This window comes from Ailuropoda melanoleuca, chromosome 15, assembly GCF_002007445.2.
Source record: "Ailuropoda melanoleuca isolate Jingjing chromosome 15, ASM200744v2, whole genome shotgun sequence".
NCBI lineage: Eukaryota > Metazoa > Chordata > Mammalia > Carnivora > Ursidae > Ailuropoda > Ailuropoda melanoleuca.
The window spans coordinates 43,761,672-43,788,527 of NC_048232.1; the positions used below are offsets into that span (position 1 = coordinate 43,761,672).

The 26,856-nt window shown below is 35.5% G+C and overlaps 1 protein-coding gene across 3 annotated transcripts in view; it reads left to right on the forward strand.

Annotated features, from left to right (window-relative positions):
* NUP107 (nucleoporin 107) overlaps positions 1-26,856 on the forward strand; it is a 49,402-nt gene that overhangs the window by 13,372 nt on the left and 9,174 nt on the right. For all 3 annotated transcript variants that reach the window (XM_034643828.1, XM_002918319.4, XM_019798671.2), the window contains 17 exons: positions 499-626; positions 1,308-1,356; positions 9,287-9,358; positions 9,756-9,844; positions 10,752-10,830; positions 13,195-13,308; positions 16,746-16,836; positions 16,988-17,064; positions 19,017-19,076; positions 19,763-19,908; positions 20,015-20,063; positions 23,078-23,147; positions 23,459-23,577; positions 24,741-24,779; positions 25,094-25,244; positions 25,584-25,696; positions 26,525-26,627. In XM_034643828.1, coding sequence (XP_034499719.1) covers positions 499-626; positions 1,308-1,356; positions 9,287-9,358; positions 9,756-9,844; positions 10,752-10,830; positions 13,195-13,308; positions 16,746-16,836; positions 16,988-17,064; positions 19,017-19,076; positions 19,763-19,908; positions 20,015-20,063; positions 23,078-23,147; positions 23,459-23,577; positions 24,741-24,779; positions 25,094-25,244; positions 25,584-25,696; positions 26,525-26,627 — 1,549 coding nt within the window. The remainder of the gene's footprint in view (positions 1-498; positions 627-1,307; positions 1,357-9,286; positions 9,359-9,755; positions 9,845-10,751; positions 10,831-13,194; positions 13,309-16,745; positions 16,837-16,987; positions 17,065-19,016; positions 19,077-19,762; positions 19,909-20,014; positions 20,064-23,077; positions 23,148-23,458; positions 23,578-24,740; positions 24,780-25,093; positions 25,245-25,583; positions 25,697-26,524; positions 26,628-26,856) is intronic.

Consider the following 26,856-nt stretch of genomic DNA (forward strand, 5'->3'; position numbering starts at 1 on the left):
AGCTGAAATCAAGAGTCAGGTGCCCAACTGACTGAGTCCGCCTGGCACCCTTTACTACCAATCTTAAAATGTTTTTCTTGATTTGTTACATGGTGTTAATTTTTCAGGCATAATTTGAAGATATTTTTAATTTTCATTGCTATGCTGTTAGCTCGTGTTATGACTTTGTCAGGTATACGTTAGATTTAGCTTATCTCCTGGGTAGGTATACAAGAAGAAAAAAATGTACCCATGGCCGTTATTGTTGAATCTGAGATCTAGAGTATGTTAAAACTTTTACATATATACTCACATAAACATGCCTTACTTCAAAGGCTGTTTCTGGTGGGAATGTTATATTTCATTCAATTAAAAAAAGGCGATAGGCAGGAACAATTTATAATATAATGTGTGTATTTATATATGTATATATTTAGTTTTAGCAGCATGCAGTTGAAGAATACAAAGTTATGACTCGGAATGATAGAAAACCTCTTTACCTCTGTGTTTTTATGTCAGGTGAATATACTGAGTAAAATAGTGAGCCGAGCAACACCTGGACTTCAGAAGTTCTCAAAAACAGCCAGTATGCTCTGGCTTCTTCAACAGGAGATGGTCACATGGAGGCTGCTGGCTTCTTTGTACAGGTAAAGTTGTGTAGGACTCATCAGTGAAATAAACACAAGGTGACCAATACGAAAATTAATTTAAAAGTTAGAGTAGGATGTGTTTGAAATAGGTTCTGCTATTTTTGATATTTATCGTTTTTAAAGCCTTGTCATTAGATCATTGTCAGGGTGAGTTAGGAGGGAGGAGGGAAATACTAGGTCATAAAGCTGGTAGCTCCCAAGAACGTATGTATTACAATTTAAGGAAAGTGCTGAAAATATTGCAGTGCTTAGGAGAGGATAGATAACTGAAAAACTGACGTTATGTCAGGTGGCAGTTTGAAAGAAGTTAACCACATTTTCCTTCTCACATGCTCAGTAGTTTTGGCTCTCTTTTGTTGCTTTCTCATCATGATGAGAAAATCTTGAAAGAAAATCAGATTACTTTTGCCATGTGAAAACATTATATTCAAAGGTTAGGTATGTACATCAGTAGGTAGCCATGAAAGACTTTGCAGTGTATATTCTAGTATCAGTTTTGTTCAGGTGTCAGTTATCAGATCCAGAAGGTATGTATTGTATCTTTATCTTTAAAGAATGATTAAATTTGATGGGAAACTCATTTGTTTATGCTGGATAGAATGCTGGTTTGTGTATATGAATAGTTTAAAAGGTGATTTCATATATAAATTAAGGCTTTTTCATTTTGTGTTTCCTCAGAGACAGAGTACAGTCTGCATTGGAAGAGGAAAATACATTTGCAGTTACTGTAAGCTTAAGATTAATTTTTTCCTCTATAAATATTTAAAAATTGAAATGGTTTTTAGTAATAGAATTTTATTTTTGACCATCTTGAGCTTCTTCATTTTAAAAATTTTACAAGTAAATAGAGGATATCAATGTCATAAAATAATCAAATATTGATTTATATAATAGAGTAAAAAGGTAAAGGTCGTCCTTTTTTATCTCTCTTACTCTTCAGTCTAACAGCTTGCTACCAGACACTTTTCTGTGAATGTATGTCTGTACATACACATGGTTTTTTTTTTTTTTATTATTAACATATAATGTGTTATTTGTTTCAGGGATACAGGTCTGTGGTTCATCAGTCTTACAAAATACACAGCACTCACCACAACACATACCCTCCTCCCCAGTGTCCATCACCCAGCCACCCCATTCCTCGCACCCCCCTCCATTCCAGCAACCGAGATTATTTCCTGAGATTGAGAGTCTTTTATGGTTTGTCTCCCTCTCTGGTTTTGTCTTGTTTCAATTTTTCCTGTCTTCCCCTATGATCCTCTGCCTTGTTTCTCAAATTGCACATAACAGTGAGATCATGTGATAATTATCTTTCTCTGATTGACTTATTTCGCTTAGCATAATACCCTCTAGTTCCACCCACATCATTGCAAATGGCAACATTTCATTTTTTATGATGGCTGCCTAATAGTCCATTGTATGTATATACCACATCTTCTTTATCCGTTCATCTGTTGATGGACATCTGGACTCTTTCCATCGTTTGGCTATTGTGGACATTGCTGCTGTAAACATTGGGGTGCAGGTTCCCTTTCAGATCACTACATTTGTATCTTTGAGGTAAATACCCAGTAGTGCAATTGCTGGGTAGTAGGGTAGCTCTGTTTTCAACTTTTTGAGGAACCTCGGTACTGTTTTTCAGAGTGGCTGCACCAGTTTGCATTTCTACCAACAGTGTAAGAGGGTTCCCCTTTCTCCACATCCTTGCCAACATCTGTTATTTCCTGACTTGTGAATTTTAGCCATTCTGACTGGTGTGAGGTGGTATCTCATTGTGGTTTTGATTTGTATTTCCCTGATGCCAGGTGATGTTGAGCACTTTTTCATGTGTCTGTTGGGATTTGGATGTCTTCTTTGCAGAAATGTCTGTTCATGTCTTCTGCCCATTTCTTGATTGGATTATTTGTTCCTTGGGTGTTGAGTTTGAAAAGTTTTTTTATAGATTTTGGATATTAGCCCTTTATCTGATATGTCATTTGCAAATATCTTCTCCCATTCTGTCGGTTGTCTTTTGGTTTTGTTGACTGTTTCCTTTGCTGTTCAAAAGCTTTTTATCTTGATGAAGTCCCAGTAGTTCATTTTTGCCCTTGATTCCCTTGCCTTTGGTGATGTTTCTAGGAAGAAGTTGCTGCAGCCGAGGTTGAAGAGGTTGCTGCCTGTGTTCTCCTCAAGGATTTTGATGGATTCCTGTCTCATATGTAGGTCTTTCATCCATGTTGAGTCTTTTTTTGTATATGGTGTAAGGAAATGGTCCAGTTTCATTCTTCTGCATGTGGCTATCCAATTTTCCGAACACTATTTGTTGAGATTGTCTTTTTTCCATTGGATATTCTTTCCTGCTTTGTTGAAGATTAGTTGACCATAGAGTTGAGGGTCCTTTTCTGAGTTCTCTACTCTGTTCCTTTGATCTACATGTCTGTTTTTGTGCCAGTACCATACTGTTTTGGTGATTATAGCTTTGTAATAGAGCTTGAAGTCTGAAATTGTGATGCCACCAGCTTTGGTTTTCTTTTTCAATATTCCTCTGGCTATTCAGGGTCTTTTCTGGTTCCATACAAATTTTAGGATTATTTGTTCCATTTCTGTGAAAAAAAGTTGATGGTATTTTGATAGGGATTGCATTAAATGTGTAGATTGCTCCAGGTAGCATAGACATTTTAACAATGTTTGTTCTTCCAATCTGTGAGCATGGAGCGTTTTTCCATTTCTTTGTGACTTCTTCAATTTCTTCCATGAGTATTCTATAGTTTTCTGAGTACAGATTCTTTGCCTCTTTGGTTAGATTTATTCCTAGGTATCTTATGGTTTTGGGTGTACTTGTCAATGGGATCAACTCCTTAATTTCTCTGTCTTCTGTCTCATTTTTGGTGTATAGAAATGCAACTGATTTTTGTGCATTGATTTTATATCCTGCTACTTTACTGAATTCCTGTATGAGTTCTAGCAATTTTGGGGTGGAGTCTTTTGTGTTTTCCACATAAAGTGTCATATCTGCAAAGAGTGAGAGTTTGACTTCTTCTTTGCCCATTCGGATGCCTTTTATTTCTTTTTGTTGTCTGATTGCTGAGGCTAGGGCTTCTAGTAGTTCGTTGAACAGCAGTGGTGATAGTGGACATCCCTGCCTTGTTCCTGACCTTAGGGGAAAAGCTCTCAGTTTTTCCCCATTGAGAATGATATTCACTGTGGGTTTTTCATAGTTGGCTTTTATGATATTGAGGTATGTACCCTCTATCCCTACACTGTGAAAACTTTTAATCAAGAAAGGATGCTGTACTTTGTCAAATGCTTTTTCTGCATCGAGAGTAACATATGGTTCTTGTTGTTTCTTTTAATAATGTAGTGTATCACATGATTGGTTTGCAGGTGTTAAACCAACCTTGCAGCACAGGAATAAATCCCACTTGGTTGTGGTGAATAATCCTTTTAATGTACTGTTGGATCCTATCGACTAGTGTTTTAGTGAGAATTTTTGCTTCCACGTTCATCAGGGGTATTGGTCTGTAATTCTCCTTTTCAGTGGGGTCTTTGGCTGGTTTTAGGATCAAGGTAATACTGGCCTCATAAAATGAGTTTGGAAGTTTTCCTTCCATTTCTATTTCTTGGAATAGTTTCAGAAGAATAGGTATTAATTCTTTAAATGTTTGGTGGAATTCGCCTGGGAAGCCATCTGGCCCTGGGCTCTTGTTTGTTGGGAGGTTTTTGATTACTGCTTCAATTTCCTTGCTGGTTATGGGTCTGTTCAGGTTTTCTGTTTCTTCCTGGTTTAGTTTTGTAGTTTATAGTCTCTAGGAATGCATCCATTTCTTCCAGATTGTCTTATTTGTTGGCATGAAGTTACTCATAATATGTTCTTATGATTGTTTGTATTTCTTTGGTGTTGGTTGTGATTTCCCTTCTTCCATTCATGATTTTATTTATTTCGGTCCTTTCTCTTTTTTTTTTTTTGATAAGTCTGGCCAGGGGTTTATCAATCTTAATAATTCTTTCAGAGAACCAGCTCCTGGTTTCATTGACCTGTTCTACTGTTCTTTTGGTTTCTATTTCATTGATTTCTGCTCTGATCTTTATTATTTTTCTTCTCCTGCTGGGTTTAGGCTTTATTTGCTGTTCTTTCTCCAGCTCCTTTAGGTGTTGGGTTAGGTTGTGTATTTGAGACCTTTCTTGTTTCTTGAGAAAGGCTTGTATTGCTATATACTTCCCTCTTAGGACAGTCTTTGTTGCATCCCAAAGATTTTGAACAGTTGTGTTTTAATTTAAATTTGTTTCCATGAATTTTTTTTAATTCTTCTTTAATTTCCTGGTTGACCCATCCATTCTAAAGATGCCCTTTCTAACTTTCCTCTTGTGATTGAGTTCGAGTTTCAAAGCATTGTTGTCTGAAAATATGCAGGGAATGATCCCAGTCTTTTGGTGCCAGTTGAAACCTGATTTGTGACCCAGGATGTGATCTATTCTGGAGAATGTTCCATGTGCATTAGAGAAGAATGTGTATTCTGTTGATTTGGGATAGAATGTTCTGAATATATCTGTGAAGTCCATCTGGTCCTGTGCATCATTTAAAGCCCTTATTTCCTTGTTGATCTTTTCCTTAGATCATCTGTCCATTTCAATGAGGGGGGTGTTAAAGTTCCCTCTGATTATTGTATTATTGTCAGTGTGTTTCTTTGATTTTGTTTTTAATTGGCTTATATAATTGGCTGCTCCCATGTCGGGGGCATATTTACAATTGTTACATCTTCTTCTTGGATAGACCCTTTAAGTATGATATAGTGTCCTCCTTCATCTTTTATTACAGTCTTTGGTTTAAAATCTAATTTGTCTGATATAAGGGTTGCCACCCCAGTTTTCTTTTGATGTCCATTAGCATGATAAATGGTTTTCCACCCCCTAACTTTGAATCTGGAGGTGTCTTTGGGTCTAAAATGAGTCTCTTGCAGAAGCATATTGATGGGTCTTGCTTTTTTATCCAATCTGATACCCTGTGTCTTTTGATTGGAGCACTTAGCCCATTTACATTCAGTCATACACATAGTTCTTTTTTTTTTTTTTAAAGATTTTATTTATTTATTCGACAGAGATAGAGACAGCCAGCGAGAGAGGGAACACAAGCAGGGGGAATGGGAGAGGAAGAAGCAGGCTCATAGCAGAGGAGCCTGATGTGGGGCTCGATCCCATAACGCCGGGATCACGCCCTGAGCCGAAGGCAGGCGCTTAACCGCTGTGCCACCCAGGCGCCCCCACATAGTTCTTTTAATGTGTAGTATGATCTCATTTGTATACTATACTGAGTTTCTGTTTTATTCATCAATATTTGGGTTTTTTTCATGTCAGTTCTTATAGATTTACCTTATTTTTTTGTAGTATGCCAGAGTATAAGTGAGCCATAATTTTTTCAGACATTCTGATGGACATATCTAGCTTGTTTCCAGTATTTCTGCTATAGCAATCAGTAATGCAATGAACATTCTTCATATTTGTATATTCCAAAATTTCCTGCATTTCCAGAAGTGAAATTGTTGGGTCAAAGTTTGATAGACTGTCATAGTGCCTTCCCAACAGAATGTACAAGCAGTGGGTGAAAGTGTTTATTCTAATATCAATAATTTGATGTTGCCAGTTGGAGGGAAGGTGTATTACTTTAATATGCATATCACTGATCATTAGCAAGGTGAAGGGTTCTTCATTCTTAAGCATTAGTATTCTTATACAAATTCTATATTCATATCCTTTGTTCATTTTCCAGTTAGTGTTTCCTCTTGTATATGTTACAGATCGTTTTCTGTTACTTGTCTTTCAACTTTGTTTAAGGGGTCTTTGTCAAGCAGACAGTTCCACTTTCATGTGCTCACATCTGTCAGGTTTTCCTTTGTCATCCATTATCTTGTGTCTTGTTAAGGAAGGTCTTTCCTACCCGTTTTCAAAATATTCTCCAATGTTTTCTTCTCAATCTAAATCTTATTTACTGTATAATTAGCTCTTGGAATTCACCTGGAGTAAGTTCGTCTCTGAAGTAAGAAAGAGATTTAACTTTTTTGAAATGGCTGTCCATTTAGTCCAACACCACTTATCAAACAAATGTATATATCATATTTGTATATAGATCTTTTCTTTCATTGATCGATTCATTTGAAAACCAGTATCATGCAACTGAGTCTCTAATTCAGAAGTTTTGATATTTGGCAAGGTAAGTCTCCCTCCTCATTTAAAATTATACATTTTTTGCACACTTTTTTTCCAGCTGAACTTTACAGTTTTCATTTCTTTTAAGTCCTATTGGGATATTTATTGAAATGGTATTGAATTTGTAAATTTGGGGAGAAAGGACGTCTTTACATGTTGAATCTGTTTATGATCATAGCATATCTCTCCATTTATTTAGATTTTTTAAATTAACATATAATGTATTATTGGTTTTAGAGGTATAGGTCTGTGATTCATCAGTGTTAATATAATACCCTGTGCTCGTTACATCACATGCCCTCCTTAATGTCTGTCACCCAGTTACCCTATCCCTCCACTCTCCTCCATTTACTTAGATTTTTCTCTTCTCTATAAAAGTCTTTATGAATCCTATTGTGAATGAACTCTTTCCTGTTATATTTTCTAATTAGTTGTTACTGTCAAATAGGTTAATGATTTGTGTGTAGAGCTCATATTTAGCCATTTTTCTGAACTCATACTAGCTCCAGTTGGTTTTTTCATTTTATTTTTTTGAGTTTTCTACATTGGCAGTAATTGTCTACACATAGTAAGTTTAATTCTTCTAATCTCTAATTTCTTTTACTTGCCTATAGCATTGATTAGGAGCACCCGTACAGCATTGAATTGTATTAGTAATAGTAGGCATCTTTTCCTTATTCCTGACTTTTGATAAGAATGCTTTTGTTTTATTGCAGATTAAGGGTTTTGTTAACTAGCTAAGAGTTGGGATGGGTATTGAATGCAATCAGGTGTGTTTTAGCTTCCATGAATATCTGCCTTAATTTATTAATGTAATGGCTTGCATTTTCCTAACGTTGAGTTATCTTCAAGTTGGAGAAACTCTGTTATGATATATTCCTAAATATACTACTAAATTTTGTTAGCTAATATTTTATTGAGAACTTTTGCAAATGTATTTTCTTTTTTTGTGACTTATCCTTATCTAGTTTTGGTGTCTGAATTATGTTAGCTCTCCAGAAGAAGATCATAGATCTCCCATCATTTTTTCATACTCTGTTTGAAGAACATAGAAACTACTTGTTCTTTAAAGGCTTGGTAAAAATATGCCTTTAAGATCATAAAGACCAGGGTTTAATTGCTTTTTATTTTCTGATTATAAAAGTAATTCATGTTTGAAGTAACTATAAATCAAAAAAGGAAAAAATACGTACACATTTTTATAGTAAATTATTTCAGTCATACATGTCTGTTGTTAATCTACTCTTTCACCTAAAATATTTTTAATATCGTTCCAATCCTTTAATATATTTATTCTACAAACTCTGTTTCATTCCAGTCAAGTGACATGCACATGTAGGAAGATTATTATATATTTGGCTATTTATTGAACTTACTGGTTTTAATAGTTTTCCATTGATTGTTTTATTTTTCTATCTATAAATAGTGTTGACTTTCCATACTTATTACTATTTAGTTCTTTTTCTGATTTTGCATATTAGCTAGAACTTTCAAAGTAAAGTTGAATAATTACAGGAATTCTTTTCATCTTCTTGGTATTATTTTTCTTATTTTTATTTGTTTTGAAGATTTTATTTGAGAGTGAGTGCAAGTGAGAGGGAGGGGCATAGGGAGAGGGGCAAGTGGAACTCCCCACTGAGCACAGAGCCCAAAACAGATGGGGCTCAATCCTGGGACCCCAAGATCATGACCTGAGCCAAAGTCAGATGCCTACCCAACTTATCCACCCAGGCACCCCTATCTTCTCGATTTTATAGGAATGTCTCTCTATAGTTATCGTTTGTTATAGGCTTCAGCTAGATAGTCTACTATATTAGCAAAAGATTCTTCTATTTCTAATTTATGAAGATATTTTTATCAAGTGACATTTTGGCATCTATCAAGGTGCTCACATTGCTTTTTCCTTTAACCTACAAATAAGATGAATTAATTAATAGATTTGACCCATGCTTCTACTGGTCACAATATCTTACTTTTTGATATACTGCTTAATATTACTTGCTAATATTTATGTGAAGTTGTCTTTTAAAGTCAGTCTTAAGACCCTTAAATTGTCAAGTTTTATTACCTATCAACTTCTGCTCTGTAAAGTGAAAAAGAGTCTAAAGCTTTTAAATGTTCACTTTCTGATGTGTCACATGACTACATACTGCCCTTTATTAAGATTTTGTTTGTTTGTTTCATTTTGTTCTGTGTTTCATTTTTCCCCACAACATCATCTCTGGGGAAGTAACATTTTAAAATTCCAAGTGTATCCAAAGAATTAAAATATCAGGTAAGAGCAGCTGCAAACTGATCTAGCAGTTTGAAATTTACTTACGGAAATTTTCCAAACATGAATATACAGATTTATTGTATGGTTAAATGTTTATGGGTAATTAAATATAATTATGTTAGATTCACTTTTCCTTTTGTATTGAAATAATATTCTTAGAGCATCTTTTTTTTTCTTTCCTTCAAATAATTTTTTTTAATAGGCTCTTAATGCCAGTGAGAAAGTGGTGGTGGAAGCATTATTTCAGAGAGATTCACTTGTCCGACAAAGTCAGGTATGACTAGAACTTTGAAATATTTTTTAATGAAACATGGAGAGAAGGTAAATGACATACAAAGAACTGAAACTTTTTAAATTTAAAACATTAATTTTTTTTTCTTTTTGATCTTTTTACTTGTAATTAAAAGGCATTAAGAACCTTATTCTTCAATTTTTGAGTAATAGCCCTAGTATTTGCAGGAATAGCCTTTTAAGAACTGTATTATTCCTATAGAAAATTTCATTCTTTTGCCATATCTGTATATCTTTTTTAAAAAGATGGTTGGAAAAATTGTTAGTTGGTGTTTTTTTAAGCAGAAGCCTTTTTTGAATTGAGGATTGAAGTACCACTTCAAATAAAACACTAACAGATTTTTTAGTTAATACTCTTTTTTTTTTTTTTTCTTTCCTAGCTGGTGGTGGATTGGTTAGAGAGCATTGCCAAAGATGAGATTGGAGATTTTTCCGATAATATTGAGTTTTATGCAAAATCAGTATATTGGTAAGTTACTAAACATTTATTCTTGAAGTCACTTAACACTGGTTTTGTTTGTTTATCTTTCAACAGATATTTATTCAATTCTTACTGCTTATTCAGTCTGTCACCAAAACAGATAAAAACTCTGCCTTTATGGTGTTCTAATTGTTTAAGAGAGACCAGAAATAAATATTTAGCCTGTTGGGTAATTAGAGTTTTTTAAAAACTCCTTTTCTTACTGATCAGTGGAACAGACTATAGAACCCAAAAACAGACCCACACTTAGATGGTCAGTTGGTGTTCAATAAAGGCATTAAAGCAATCCAGTGGGGAGAATGAATGTCTTTTCAATAAACCATGTGGAAAAAAACTGGATATCGATGCAAAAAAAGGTCAACCTTGACACCTCCCTCACATCACATCCAACATTTAATTCAAGGTGGATCACAAAAGCTAAAACCACAGAGCTTTTAGAGGAAAACATAGGAGAACATCTTTGTGACTTGGGGCTAGACAGGAGTTTCTTAGGTCATAGGAAGCAGTAATCGGGGAAAATTGGACTTAATCAAAATGAAAAACTTCTCATTAAAGACATCATTAAGAAAATGAAAGGGGGCAAGCCACACACTGGAAGAAACATGTAAGACCTGTAGCCAATAGAGAGCTACAACTCAATAATAAAAAGATAATGCAATAAAAAGGGCAAAGATTTGAACAGATATCTCACAAAAGCGGACAGATGAATGGCCAATAAAGGCATGAAAACATGTTCAGCATCATTAGTCATCTGAGCTAAAATGCCTCTTTCTGTTTAGCATTATTGCATGTTTTTCTGAGTTTGTACTCTTTTTCTTACTTTGACTTGATTTTATTTTCTTAAATAGACCTACTAAAATTACTCCTATAAAAACTTTTGTGCTTTTTCTTGCAGGGAAAATACCCTGCATACCCTGAAACAGAGGCAGCTACCTTCTTACATAGGAAGTGTCCGTCCCCTTGTCACTGAATTGGTAAGTTTCTTTGAAATGAAATTTGTCTTCAGGTGTCCGTGATTGTTTTTGGTTTTTGTTCTTGTTGTTGTTGTTCATTTTTATTTTTTTAAGAGTTATTTATTTGTTTGAGAGAAAGAGTGAGAGAGAGTTGGAGAGGGGAGAGGGTCAGAGGGAGAAGCAGACTCCCCGCTGAGCAGGGAGCCTGATGCAGGACTCGATCCCGGGATCATGACCTGACCAAAGGCAGTTGCTTAACACGCTGAGCCATCCAGGTGCCCCCTGTGCTTGTTTTTTAAAGGCTGAGAATTTTTCTTCACACAGATCCTTGGTTTGGTTTCCCAAAGATTTGCATATATTATTTAACTCTAAAGCTGCTCAGTTGCATTTGAATCTGATGAAATGTATTTGAACGTATCTGTGGCCCGTGAATTGTAAATTGTAAAAGAAGGTAGAGAAAGTGATTTGCCAGCTCTAAAAACAAATTAATTTTGGTCTTACAGTAAGGTTTGACTCCTCAGGGGTAAGGTGATGACTTATGAAAGTTCCTATATGGGGCACCTGGGTGGCTCTGTTGGTTGAGTGCCTGCCTTCGGTTCAGGTCGTGATCCTGGAGTCCTGGGATCCTGGAGTCCTCTCCATGTTTCAGTCTGCTAAAATTCACAAGTCAGGGAATAACAGATGTTGGCAAGGATGTGGAGAAAGGGGAACCCTCTTACACTGTTGGTAGAAATGCAAACTGGTGCAGCCACTCTGAAAAACAGTACCGAGGTTCCTCAAAAAGTTGAAAACAGAGCTACCCTACTACCCAGCAATTGCACTACTGGGTATTTACCTCAAAGATACAAATGTAGTGATTTGAAAGGGAACCTGCGCCCCAATGTTTACAGCAGCAATGTCCACAATAGCCAAACGATGGAAAGAGTCCAGATGTCCATCAGCAGATGAATGGATAAAGAAGATGTGGTATATACATACAATGGACTATTAGGCAGCCATCATAAAAAATGAAATGTTGCCATTTGCAATGATGTGAGTGGAACTAGAAGGTATTATGCTAAGCGAAATAAGTCAGGCTCCCTGCTCAGTGGTGAGCCTGCTTCTCTCCTTCCACACCCTGCTTGTGCTCTCTCTCTCTCAAATAAATAGATTAAATCTTTAAAAAGAGAAAGAAAGAAAGCTCTTATATATAAAAAGCAAGGGGGGAAAAGCTTGAGATTAGAAAGGTCATTCTAGGATATGAGTAATAGGAATAACAGTAGATTTGAAAAGATCAGGAATCTAATTCTTGTAGAAATAAAGGAATAGAGCTTTGTGACTAAATGTTCATAATGAAAAGTGGGAGAAATAAGTAACAGTTGGGAAAATTGATAGAATTCCATTGGGTACCAAAGTGGTTTTGACAAAAATTGTTTGGAAACTACCAGAAGAGCATGAAATAAATCATAGCTAAATTACCCTGTAGCAAGGAACTAAAAATCATTTAATCTTAACGGCTGGAAAGTGGTGATTTCCTTTTTACCAAAAAGAGACTGTGCTCCAAAACTCAATGATTATATCAGTCTGCAGAGTATTTGTGAAAGAGCTATTTCATCTATTATGAACTTTATTTTCCAAATCGATATTAGTATTACCATATACTTAGTAACATTTGAAATAGGAGTCACATTAAAATAGTTTTTCACTTAAAATTCATCGTGAAGATCACATGTGCTATTTGCTGCAAAAGTGAGGACAATATGTTACCCCAACTGTTTAAAGTCACATTTTGTTCTATCTATGAAAAATAGTATGTGGGATTAACTGTTTTAGGTAGATTTTATTTACTAGAAATCTGTTCTTAAAACTTTTTTTTTTTTTGGACACGGGTCTGTTTTATATGGCCTTAGTTCCATAATGGGCTCTCTTATATGTTCTCAGAGTGCCAGCTAAGCATTTTCAGGTCACAGAATGTATTGTCGACTCCTCCTTCAGTTTTTCCTCTGTGCTCATTCTCCATCTAGGCCTAATTCTGTTGAGAATTAACTTGGTTGTGTAATTGCTACAACAGGGTACAGCTCATGTCAGCTTGAATGATGAGTAGCAGTTTTAGAATTGTCTGGCTAGGCTGCCATAGTGGTGTTACCGCCTTGCCTGACCGAGGCATGTACCTTTGTGGACCAACAGAGTTTGTTCTGAATGGGCAGCAGACAGTTGTGTGGCTCTCTGGAACACCTGTGATACTTTCACTCCCCTTGTTACTTAACTAAATTGTAAATAAATTTATTTCAGTATATAAACTCAGGAAATTTATCATCTCGGTGATGTTCAAAATGTACATGGGTACAAAGAATTTATCATTGATGTTTTTTGGTTTGGTTTGGTTTGGTTTGGTTTTTTTGGTAGGACCCTGATGCTCCCATTAGACAGAAAATGCCCCTTGATGATCTGGATAGAGAAGATGAAGTCAGATTACTCAAGTATCTTTTCACTTTAATCCGTGCTGGAATGACAGAAGAGGTAAGTCATAACATCCCTGCTTCTTCGGTTTCAAAGTCATAGATTCTTTAAGTTGGAAGGGATCTTTGTGACCACATAGTATGTCTCCTCGATGTAGTAATCTCTTCCACAGTATTTCTGGATCTACTTCCCGTTTGAACATTTCCGGTAATAAGAAACACATTGCTGCAGAAAGCAGTGCATTCTTGTTTGTGCAACTCTGATAGATTCTTTTTAAGAAGTCAAATTTTGCCTCCTTGTATTGTACTGCATACCCTGGGCTTAACCCCCTTATTTTTAGTTCTGATTTTTAGGAGTTAAGAATGAACCTGACCCTAATTGCTCTTCTAGGTGACACTGTTTACCCTTGAATGGCCCACAGACTTCTTCCTTTAAATCTCCCTTTTAAAAATCTCTTTTGTGATAGTTAAGATGTTATGTATAGAATGTGAAGGATCTAATTTCATTAGCTTACTGGATGGCTTTGCTGACTCTTGAGGTGGGCAGTCTGATGCGTAGGAGCGTCAACCTTGGGGTAATAGGTCGCACCTGTGTTGCAGTCTTCTTGATGATGTTTTTTAGGTAGATTTATGTTAGTTCAAACTATTGTAATTTCTTATGGTAGTAAGTCTTGAATTATTAAGCATCATTCTTATTTTTTAATTAAGAAAAGAAGTGGTTATTATATACTCATTTATTCAGAAAATATTTGAGTTCCAGCCACTCTGTCTGGTGACGTGGGAAATAACAGTGGCAAATAAGGTTGTATTTTTAAAAACAGAAAACAAAAATATCACATTACTGCAGCCTTGAAAAAAAAATCTATCAAGGTCCCACTACCTTTACGTAACCACAGGTAGTGGGGTTTTTGTTATTATCATTATTATTACTATTATTATTATTATTTACTAGAGCACTCTTTTTCTTTCCTGCCTTTTTTTTTTTCTTAGAGACAGCAAGGGCTTCCATAAAGTCCATATTTTCCATCGTTTCCATTTACAAGCAAACAATAATATAACCCTGAAACCCAGAGATCTTGGGTGACTTCCAAGGTCACAGGATTAGTGAAATAATCAAGGCTGGAATGCAAGACTCTGATCCCAGTTCAGTGCCTATTCTATCACAGTGTGGTCACTCTGGCTCTGCCACTCATTGTGAGTCCATGAGTAAGCTAATCACCTTTGGGCCCCAATTTTCTCATCTGTTGAACAGGCACATAATTAGCACCTCTCTCTAGGTTTATATGAGGATCAAGTGAAGTAATTCATGTGAAGTACCTCATAGTGTCTGGCTCATAGTAAATATTCAATAAATGAGAACACCCATTATTAACATTTTCACCTTACATATGAAGAAACTAAGTATTTGAGCCTCAAAAAGACTTGACAAGAGAACAGGATTTTTTTTCTTTTTCTTTTTTACTTTTACCTTTTGACCCCTTTCATCCATTTCTCCCAACCCGCACCTCTGGCAACCTATGAGCTGCTTTTGTTGTTTACTTTTTTAATTCCAAATATAATAAGAGAGGTCACATAATATTTTTCTTAGTCTGACTCATTTCACTCAGCATGATGTCCTCTAGTTCCGTCCATGTTGGTGCAAATGGCAAGATTTCTTTCTTTTCTGACCAAATAATATTCCATTGTATGTATATATATATATATATATATATATATATATATATATATATATACCACATCTTTTTATCCATTTATCCATCAGTGAGCACTTAGGTTGTTTCTATATGCTGGCTATTGTAAATAATACTTCTGTGAACATGGGGGTGTATATATTTTTTCAAGTTAGTGTTTTTGTTTTCTTCAGATAAATACCCAGAAGTGGAATTACTGGATCATATGATTTTTCTATTTTTAATTTTTTAAGGAACCTCCTTACTATTTTCCACAGTGGCTGCACCAGTTTGCATTTACACCAGTGGTGCTCAGGGGTTCCCTTTTCTCCACATCCTTGCCAGTACTTGTGTTTATCATCTTTTGATAAGACCTTTCTTTTTTACCTCTTTTGAACATAATCATACTATAATACATTGAGGTTTTTATAACAACTTTATTGAGATATAATTCACATACCATATAATTCATCCTTTATCTTGTATTTAAAATACACAAGTCAGTAGTTTTGATATATAGCATTATTCTTTTTTTCCCCACTGTGATAAAATATATATCACAAATATCACAATTTGTCATTTTAACCATTAACTTTGTGAAATCCTCATCACTATGTTTCCAAAAGCCTTTTCATCAACCCAAACAGAAACTCTGTAACCATTATGTAGTAACTCCCCATTTCTCCCTTCCCTCAGCCCCTGTAACCTCTGATCTACTTTCTGTCTCTCTGAATTTGCCTATTCTAGCTATTCCACGTGACTGAAATCATGCAGTATTTGTTCTTTCGTATCTGATTTATTTTGCTTAAAAAAATGTTTTCAAGATTCTATATATAGTTTTTATCCTTTTTATAGATAGTATGTCAAAACAAAACATTTTTCCGTGTTACTACAGAGCTTTTAGAATTTTAATAGCCCGATGTTTGGGGTAGGATATTCTTTAACTGGTTATATTAATCGAGTTCTCTAGGTTCAAGTGATAGAAACCTAACTCAGGTTATTTACAAGTGAGGAATTGATTGGTTTGTGGAACAGGGAAATATAGAGGGTTATATCTGGTTTTAAGCAGGATCCAGGGACTCAAAAGATGTCACTAGGATACCGTCTCTTTCCCAGGCTCTTGGCTCTGTCCCTTTCCCTGTGTCCTTCGTATGAGTGATGGCTACCAGCAGCCCCAGGCTTGTATCCTCCTGCCAGCTAGAAATTCCAAGAGGAATATCTGTTTCTCAGTATCTCCAGCAGGAGCGCTGGGAGTAGTAATTCTTCTGAGATCACATCCCTAATCTTAGACTTCAGAGGTGGGATCATAGGATCTTACCCAAACCATATGAACTAAATGGGGAAGAGACAGTTCCTAAAGAGGTGTGTATCTATCTCACTGGTATATTTTGCTGGTAGTCTAAGCTCATCTGCTTGGTCACAGTTAACATAAATATCGGTGGGCTGAATGAGCACTAGTGCCTTGTCATTATAGAGACTGTGTTTTCATAATACTTCCGTGTGAATCAGGGGTCATCAACCTCTTTAGCCCCATTTGTCTCTAGCAGAATTAAATGCTTGTGGGCACCATGGAAGCCAATTAGGAAGCCCAAAATCAAAGAGTAAAGGGAATATTAGGGAAGGAAAGAAAGGTGGGGACCACAGAAAGACGTGCATGCTTGTGGCAAACTGAAATGCCATTACTAGTTGTCTGCATTGTCCTTTGAAACATCGTGCTTTAAGTTATCTAATCCTGTCATATATTGCTTATATACTTTTCTGTAAGGTACAGATACTTTTCCAGTACTGCACTGGTTAGATGACTAACTGCTCTTTTTTGTTTCTAAAGGCACAACGGCTCTGTAAACGTTGTGGTCAGGCATGGAGAGCTGCAACACTTGAAGGCTGGAAACTCTATCATGACCCTAATGTGAATGGAGGTATTTTAGTAGATTTGATTCTGAGAATTGGGGATATATTTAGTTCTAAATGCCAGTCTTTATGAAGCACAGCTTTTGTTTTTAGAAATTGTTGAAATAAGGAGTTCCCTATTTTAAACGATAAATTTTTATTTCTTTCACTGTTTTATAGGAACAGAATTAGAACCTGTAGAAGGGAATCCATATAGAATCATTTGGAAAATAAGTTGTTGGAGAATGGCAGAAGATGTAAGATACAAGAAAATCTTTACTGATACTGATTTTTAATTAATTGCAAGCCTGCTGAAGGTGCTGTGAAACATTCAGAGTGGTATAAGACTAAGTTTCTTTTTTCAAAAAAGCTTTTTTCTTTTTTTTTTTTAAGTAGGCTCCACACCCAGTGTGGGGCTCAAACTCACAACCCTGAGATTGAGTTGCATGCTCTACTGACTGAGCCAGGCAGGCGCCCTGTTTTCAGAAAACTTCTGATCAAATTGAAAAATAGGGGTGGGCAGGCTTACCTACTAATCAGAATTATTCAGACACTAAGTACTAAGAAACACTGATAAAAGGCAAAAATACAAAAGAGGTACCAAATGAATTCAGAAAATAAGCATTTGGGCTAAAACGGACTTCCCCGGAGAGAGAATTGAATTGCACTTTAAAAAATTACTAGAATTTGAGTTGTTGGGTTTGAAAAGAAGAGGAAGGAATTCTTGGTAGGATGTGTAAGTTGGAAAATCCAAGGGAAGGTGGTAGGTATATCAGGGAGGAACAGAATGCTCACAAAAGGAAATAGAGTCAGTTCTGTTACAACAGCACATGACCTGTGCATTCCTAAAAAAATCTCTACAGCGTGCAAAATTGCGCACAAAACCCACAGGCCTTTTGGGGAAAATAGAGTTGCAAGCACAGTACAAAAAAACCATTGGTGAGACATCACAAGGTAAAAACTTAACAAAACACCGTTAAACAGAAAATACAAACATTACAATAAATGCAGCACTTTACCTTGAAAAAGCACTGAAGTTTACTTGTGGAATTGAGTGTCGGGGGTTGCAGCTCGTGAGTTACTGTGAGGTGTAGAAGGAAATTAGCTGAAATTAAAATGAAAATTATAGCACTTGATATGGATGGAGTTAGCTTACAATACACCTGATGAAGTGAGGTAGCAGGTAGATGTTTGAGGTATGTTAGTTTTGTGTATTTATAACTGGCTCCATTCAGCTAGGTGTGGTTGTCTGCATTCACCTAGTATTTCTTGTAGATGAAATTGTACATCATGAGAAATTTGCATTACGTTTAAGTTGTTCCTTGGTAGATCAGTTGCACTGGCACAAATTCACATTTTCAAAACAAAGGTTGTTAACAGAACTGATGGAAAAGATGATTGAAAAAGATAAATTAAGAACAGGTGTTGGTGGTCCTCAAGTGTCGCTCTAAAGGAGTATATCATAGTAGTGAACCAGCAAAACCTCAAGGGCACATGGCAACAGTGCTTTAAGATTAGCATGACAGTGAAAAATAGGCTCAAAAATGGAATGGACTAAAGGCTGAGAAACTAGTTAGGAGCCTGTCGGAATTATTCAGACGCTAAGTATTAAGGGCCTGTCCCAGGTTAATATTGATAGTGGAAAGGAAGGGAACAAGAGTGGTCAAGAGAATGATTGGAAACAAAGGCAGAGGAGGACTCAGGTATATAGTGAAAGCGAAGCCTCTTGTTTGGATGATAAGAAAACAGGAAATGCCATCAATAGAATCTGATAGTAAAATGGACTAATTTGGTGAATATAATTAGTCCTGCTTAGGAATTAAATGCAAACTGATGCAGGAGGGGTCCCAGGTGCCTTGTTTTGATGTTCTTGGGTTAAGTATCAAATAGTGTAGGTATTTAGGAATTTCCTAGAGGAAAACACCTACACCAGTTCTATCTGGAATAAAATTTGACTATAAGTAATCATTAGAGTTGGATCTTTCGTCCTGTATTTGAAACTTAGATGGATGATTTTTCCTGAAGATTTCAGCACCTACTATATCAGCAAACCAAGGAGTCCTTATTGACCCACTAGATCTTAACTAACGTTTAGAAACTATCAAGTGAATAAATAAGTTCAGTGTAGAAGACATTGTAAAATTCTAGATGATGAAAAAAATTGACATGTTAAAAACATCATTTCATATTTATACTCATTGTATTTCAGGAGCTTTTTAATAGATACGAGAGGGCAATTTATGCAGCTTTAAGTGGGAATCTCAAGCAGGTATGTAATCTATTTTAATTCTGTTTTTTTCCTGTGGAACAAAATCAGATACATATTCTAATAATCATATATAATAAATTTTATAAGCTTAAGCTGCTTTCTAAGAGTAGCAGTGACAGCGATAATCATGAAATAGAATAGTGACTTGAGCTGCTTAATTTCATGTATGCCATACACCAAATGATGTTTTAATACATGGAATCAGACTTTAATTTCTAAGAATTGTGAATTTAATTACATACATATATTTTTTTACAACACACATTTATTGATGACTTACAGTGCCGATAGGTTTATACGAAAGTGTACCACTAAGGCAGAGTGACTGTTGGGATTGTCTTGTGTGTGTGTGTGTTGTGCTTCTTGCAAACCCCACCACTCCCCTGCATTTTATAGCTATTTGAGGGATGTTATAATAATTAGTTGAAACACCATCTTATATCAACATGGAAAATTGATGCTATTGTGAACTGAGTATGGAAAAAATCTTAATAGTTCAAACTTTTTAGAAGATGTGGTGTGGGTAGGGTAAAGGGCTATTTGATATGGTATTTTACAATCCACTATGTTTTATGTCTTTAAAACGACTTTATGGTCATATCAATGGAAGTAACTTCTTCCTCCCCCCCCCACCCCCGCCCCTTGTTGACTGTGTATGTGTTTCTGGTTTGGCATGGGGAAAAAAGCTGCTTCCTGTCTGTGACACCTGGGAAGACACAGTGTGGGCCTACTTTCGGGTGATGGTGGACAGTTTGGTAGAACAGGAGATCCGGACGTCAGTAGTGAATCTAGATGAAACTGAAGAACTCCCTAGGGAATATTTGGAAACAAAGTGAGTTTTGTTTTTTTGTCCTGGTGATTTGCAGTATGCTCTGTAAAGTTTTATTTTGTAACCCTTATTAATATTGTTTTATCCCTTTCCTGTTTTCTTTTTAAAGTTGGACCTTGGAAAAGGTATTTGAAGAACTTCAAGCCACTGATAAAAAGGTAAAATATTAATAGGAACATTTTAGGATAACTGGAATAGGAAACAATGTTATGCTATTGTGTCGTGTATCTGAAAGGCAAAAAAATATATGAAACTTTGTTATATTCTCTCTTCTTTTCCTTACCTCTTATCCAAATGAGAGACATTCTTTTTTTCTTTTTTTTTTTTTTAAGATTTATTTGAGAGAGAGCACAAGTGTTGGTGGGGGGGAAGGTAGAGGGAGGGGGAGAAGCAGACTCCCCACTAAGCAGGGAGCACAACTCGGGGCTTGATTCCAGCATCCTGAGATCATGAGCTGAGCTGAAGGCAGATGCTTAACCGACTGAGCCACCCAGGTGCCCCTAAATGAGAGACATTCTTTAAAAGGAAGAGACTTAACTGCATATTTAAATGATACATCATTTCTGTCTCTTTGGCTCAGGATTGGTTTCATCTAAAAACAAGGGTATGCATGTAAGCTAACTTATCCCTCTTTGAAAAAGAAAAATATTAATGGAAAATTAACAAGACTTTTCCTAGATCTTAAAATCATCTAATATTTTTAAGTAATATTCTAAATAATTTTAAATAACTGAAGTATGTAACAAAATAATCCAGACATATAAATAAAACCTATATAATAACTTCCTCCTAACCACTTTATGATTATTCTCATCCCCCAGGGATAATAAAATATATAGCTATGTAGTCTTCCATAGCCTTCTCCATACTCTTAAAAGTATGTGTAAATAATGTAGCTATTCCAAAATAGGATTTTGATTTTTGTTGGTTTTTTTTTGCATCATACTACATACATTACAACTTGGCAGGGGGGGTTGTTTTTTTGGGTTTTTTAATTTACTTTTTTGAGAGAGAGGGAGAGAGAGAGAGATTGCATGAGGGGGAGGGGCAGAGGGAGAGAGAATATTAAGCAGGCTCCATGTCCAGCGCAGAGCCCCAGCATGGAGCCAGACACAGGGCTCAGTTTCATGACTTTGAGATCGTGACCTGAGCTGAAATTAAGAGTCAGATGCTTAACTGACTGAGCCAGCCAGGCATCCCAATTGTTTGCTTTTTGTTTTTGTTTATTTCATTTAATGATACTTTCTCCAAGTTAGTGAATGTAGATTTAATGTAAACTGACTTATTCTTTTTAGTCATTCCTCTTTTGATGGTATTTAGGTTGTTTCTAGCACTGCAGTGAACATTCTTATATACATATATGCTTACCTGCTAGTCCTGTTTTAGGATAAGTGTTCTAAAAAGCAGGGCTGCTGAGGTAAGGGGTAGATGTATATTAAATTAATTACCTGGTTGTAGCATTTAATTCATACTCCCATAAGTAATTTACTAATGTGGCCATTTCCCTGCATTCTCACCAGTCCCAAATTTTACACTTTGAATTTTTTGCTAATCCATCAGATTAGGTGGGAATTAGGAACTCACTGTTCTACTCTTACTTCCCTGTCTATTCATAAGTCTAAGCAAGTTTTCCGGTGTTTATTGACCATTTGTGAATTTCCTATTCAGATCTTTTACCTATTTTCCTGTTGAGTTTTATCTTTTCCTTATTACTATATATGACCTCTTTGTATAGTAAAGAAATTAATGCTTCTTCTGTCAGGTGTTTATTACCAGTCTGTTATTTTGGAGATTCTAGCTAATTGAAAATAAGACAAGTAAAGGAATAGATATAAATATTAGAAAGGGGGGAATATTTACATATGATAAAAGTGTAAATCTAGAAACTCAAGTTTCAATCAGTTATTAGGATTAATAAAAGAATTAATGAGAGCTTTTTTAAGTGCCTGAATTCAAGACAAAGTTACCCCCAAAAAATCATAGCCCGTCTGTACTTTCCATAACTAATTAGAAAAGGATTTAGTGCTCCCCCCAAAAAATGTCCCATTAAATTATTGACCAAAAATATAAGATATATAGGATAAAATTAACTAGGGGTTTGAGGACTTTCATAAAGAAACTATAAAATCTTATTGGAAGACATGAGTAAATAGATGTACCATGTTCCTGGATGAGAGGATTTGATGTAAATATTAGGCATTCCAAAATTAACATAGAAACGTAATACTTTGGGGATTATTTATGAACAGAAAATTTTACAAGTAGAAGAATAAGTGAGAATGGCAAGACGGCAAGAAAATTTGGAAAAAATAATACTATGCAGTACTTGGCCTTATTCAATAATAAAATAATATAATTATACAACAGTGGTATGCAGTTAGCACAGGAATGAATAGATCAGTGAAACACAGAAGTCTTTATTAGATCCAAATAATGAATTAGTACTTAATAGATGACAGAGGTGATCTTTCATTTCAGAGGAAGAGGAATAGTTTATTTACATACATGGTATGGGCATGATTGACTTTCTATCTAGAGGAAAACCGAGTAAATCCCTACCTCATGCCACATTTTAAAATCAGTTCAGATGGAGCAAAGATTTGAATGTAAACAAGAATGAATGCTGAAAGAAAATTTAGATAACAAAATTAAAATTAATATATATTTGACGAAAAAAGAAATGAACTATTTGCTTCCAAACAATGCAACAGCAGGTCACTTGTAGTTTTTTCTACTCTGTGTCTAATCACTATTTTGGTGGTTTCTGTTACACTTGGTGCCGTGTGCAGAAGAGAATACGCAAGGAATGCTTTCAAGAACTGTTGTTTGTGTTCGAGGAGATCTTATAGTTTGTTTTGCTTAAGTTACATGTGCCCTTCCTTTCTGGCTCACCATGGAGTGCCAAGAAAAACAGTAGTAAAATAGAAAAATAAAAGTTTAATAATATTCACAGATTAAATTGTTTTACCACAGTTCTCTGCTTTCAAAGATTGTTCAGCTTGACTATATTCCAAAGGCATTATCTTTCTCAAATTTGTTTTGATCTGCTAAGATGCCTCATATGCAACTTTTTCTTTATGTTGTTTCAAAAGTTGATGTTTTAGTTTACTAATGAATACGTACTATAGAGTGACCACTGGGAGATTTATGGAAAATGTAAAAATTTTTTCAGAGAGTTTTGGAAGAGAATCAAGAACATTATCATATTGTTCAAAAATTCCTTATCCTGGGAGACATTGATGGTAAGATACTATACTTTTGTTTTACTTTCTATGAGTTCTTTGTTATGGCAGTTTTGTAAAAAGTTATCAAAACAGTGCGTGACTCACCACATCTTATAATCTTTATATCAGCATATTTGAATGCAGCTGTTAATTAATTGTTGGATAATAGAGTTTGAACTTACTCCTGGGTCTGTTTTATATGGGGTTATTAACAATAAGGTAGTGATTTCGTAGTACTATAGGAATACAGTGAATATTCTTAGTAATGTTTATGTCTGTTCTTTTCATATTTATCCCTGTTGTTGAATTTTTGCTTTGATGGCTTGTAGGTTTGATGAATGAATTTAACAAATGGCTTTCCAAAAGCAGAAACAATCTACCTGGACACCTCCTCCGCTTCATGACTCATCTCATTTTGTTTTTTCATACTCTGGGACTGCAGATCAAAGTAAATAAAGAACAATTTACTGTCCTTTGCAAGGCTAATGCTATATGCCTCTCATTAGGAAAACATGCTACTTTTTTGCCCTTGTTTTCTAGAAATGGTGGTAAGGGTACAGAAGTCTTTTTTTAAGATTTTATTTATTTGAGAGAGAGTGAAAGAGCACAAGTGGGGGTAGGGACCGAGGGAGAGCAACAAGCAGACTCCCTGCTGAGCAGGGAGCCTGACGCAGGGCTCGATCCCAGGATCCTGGGATCATGACCTGAGCTGAAGGCAAACCTTAACCGACTGAGCCATCCTGGTGCCCTGGTATAGAAATCTTCTATATAGTGTCGTGTGGTCATTCGATGATAACTCACTATGGGTGACCCTTTGGGGCTCTGTTTTATGGATGCAGAATACCAGTGGTTGTATTTGTGTTTCAAGTAATTTTTTTAAAGATTTTATTTATTTCAGAGAGAGAGCACGCACGTGTACAAGCAGGGGGAGGGACAGAGGGAGAAGCTGACTCCCTGCTGAGCGGGAAGCCGGATGTGGGGCTGGATCCCAGGGTCCTGAGATGATGACCCAAGTTGAAGTCAGATGCTCAACTGGACTGAACCACCCAGGCGCCCCTATGTGGTTTTTGATAAATTCATAACTTTATCTTCGTCAGTACCCAACTCTAAATCAGCCAGCTAAGCTAACTGAACCAGACTTTTTCTATGTGAGGTTTCAAATCTTTGTTTTCTTTTTTCTTTTTGTTTCTTTTTCCTAAATGATGATAACATTTTAGTCAGTACATGTAGAAGGCAAAATGATACAGTAGTTGAAAGCTGGGGCTTTGGAGTAAGTCCTGGGTTTACATCCTTACTCAGCAGCTTCTAATATATAATTCTGGGTAAATAAAACCTCCGTAGTTTCTTAGTTTAGAAACTCTTAGTTTCTTCCTCTGTAACTTGTGAACAGTGATAGTAACCACCCACAAAGAGTTATGGAAGGTTAAATTGGACAGCACATAAACTCTGCTAAGCACTTAGCCTACCTAACATATAGTCATTGCTCCATAGTAAATATTAAAATCATTAAATCATTTAATAGCAGAATTTTTATTAGATTTATTGCTGGTACACGTAAGCAATTGTGTTTATAATTGAATTATTATCTTTTTTTTTTTTTTTCCTACAAAGGAAGAAGTTTCCATTGAAGTTTTAAAGACATACATACAGGTAAACTTTAAGAATCCACAATTAGTTGTTTTGTTGTTTTTTTTTTTATTACCGTTTTGGTGGAAACAAAAATCAGAATGGTAATGTTTTAATGCTCAGTGGCAGGAAAGTTGTCAGAATCTGTAAGAGATCTTTTAATTATCATAAGTATATTTTATTTGGAATTTAAAATCATTCTATTCAGTACTGTAAATCCACATCTATATGAATCTCTTGTAAATGTTTGAAATTTTAAAGTGAATTTTTTAAAAAGCACTGCTGATCCCAGAACCTGTTCTATCATTGACATACTTTGGCCTTTTTCTGTTTTTTAGCTTTTAATAAATGAGAAGCATACAAATCTCATAGCATTTTATACCTGTCATTTGCCTCAAGACCTAGCTGTTGCCCAGTATGCATTATTTTTGGAAGGTGTTACAGAATTTGAGCAGCGCCACCGTTGCCTGGAGCTGGCTAAAGAAGCAGGTAAAAATGGTTGAGAACTTTTTGTTGGGCTTCACAGGCAAGTTATCATTTTGGCATTAGTAACATTTATCTTTCTAGTTTTAAATCTTATTTCTCTTGAGAGAAAAAGAATGAGATTTTTGATGAAATTCTGTTTTAGGAATAAAATAACTTATACTGTAACTCATGTGTAAAATATCCCCATTATGGCATTTCCTTTTATAATTTTATGTCTTTCATACTTTACATGTTATATTTTTAAAAAAATTTTATTCTAATTTACCAAATCATTGTGACTGTTTAGAGAATATTAGTGTGAATGTTTAATTCTTGTTCTTGTCTCTTTAAAAAATTCCTTAGATTTGGATATTGCAGCTATAACAAAGACTGTAGTCGAGAATATCCGAAAGAAAGATAATGGTGAATTCAGTCATCATGACGTGGCCCCCGCCCTAGATACCAGCACTACTGAGGTAACGTGAGGGGCAGAGGAGATGTGTACGTAACTCCTAATAATCCCTCATGTGGCTCTTTGGTGAACTTCCACCTTAACATACTCTGGCTCCTTTCTTTTTTTTAAGAATTTTTCTTTGTCATCCAAAACCTTTTAAATTTTAAAAATTGGCAGCAGACTTAAGGTCTTATGTAAGGGATTTAAATTACGGTAGTATTGTGCTAAAGAAGGCTTCTTTAATAGAAAAAAGTGAGCATTGGATTTTTGCTCATTGGATTATTCTAGATACGTGATCAGTCACTAACTCTTAAGTAGATTACTTATCCTATTTTCAGAAAGCCAAACATTTTAGAGGAGGAGGAGTAGCAGTTAAGTTGGTGGGACATAGAATATTTAATTCCAGATTCACACTCCAGTAAGATTTTTTTGTAATTTTTTTCAGGTTTTTGTTTTTGTTTTTTTTTTTAAGATTTTATTTGTTTATTTGTCAGGGAGAGAGAGAGTGTGAGCATACAAGCACGGGCAGCGGCAGGCGGAGGGAGAGACAGGCTCCCTCCTGAACAAGGAGCCCAATGCGGGACTTGATCCCAGGACCCTGAGATCATGACCTGTGCCGAAGTCAGATGTTTAACTGACTGAGCCACCCAGGCGTCCCTTTTTTATAATAATAGAGTTACTAAGTGTGAGAAGAAACTAAGGAAAGCTAGATTCTTTCATAATTTCAGATAACTTGAGGGAAAATCATGTTTACTAAAGTGCAGATGTAAGTTAATTCTACTAATTTGCAGAATATATTAGAAAAAAAGCACAATTGATGTTTCTTTTTTTTTTCCAATTAAATGAATAGGAGGACCGTTTAAAAATTGACGTGATTGACTGGTTGGTATTTGACCCAGCACAGAGGGCAGAAGCACTTAAACAAGGCAATGCGATAATGAGAAAATTCTTGGGTATGCTTTATTTTAATATTATTTTTTTCAAGTTTTTGTTCAAACCTGTATATTCTTAAATTTTGTTTTGTTGTGTTTTTTTGTTTTTCTAACGTTCCAATGGGGGAGGGAAGGGCAGATGACAAAACCACCATTCTTACATATCAAGAGCCTAGTATTACGAAACAAACCATTTAACATTATCATTGTCCTAATCAGTTTTTCATATCATCTCAAGGCTTTGAAAAAT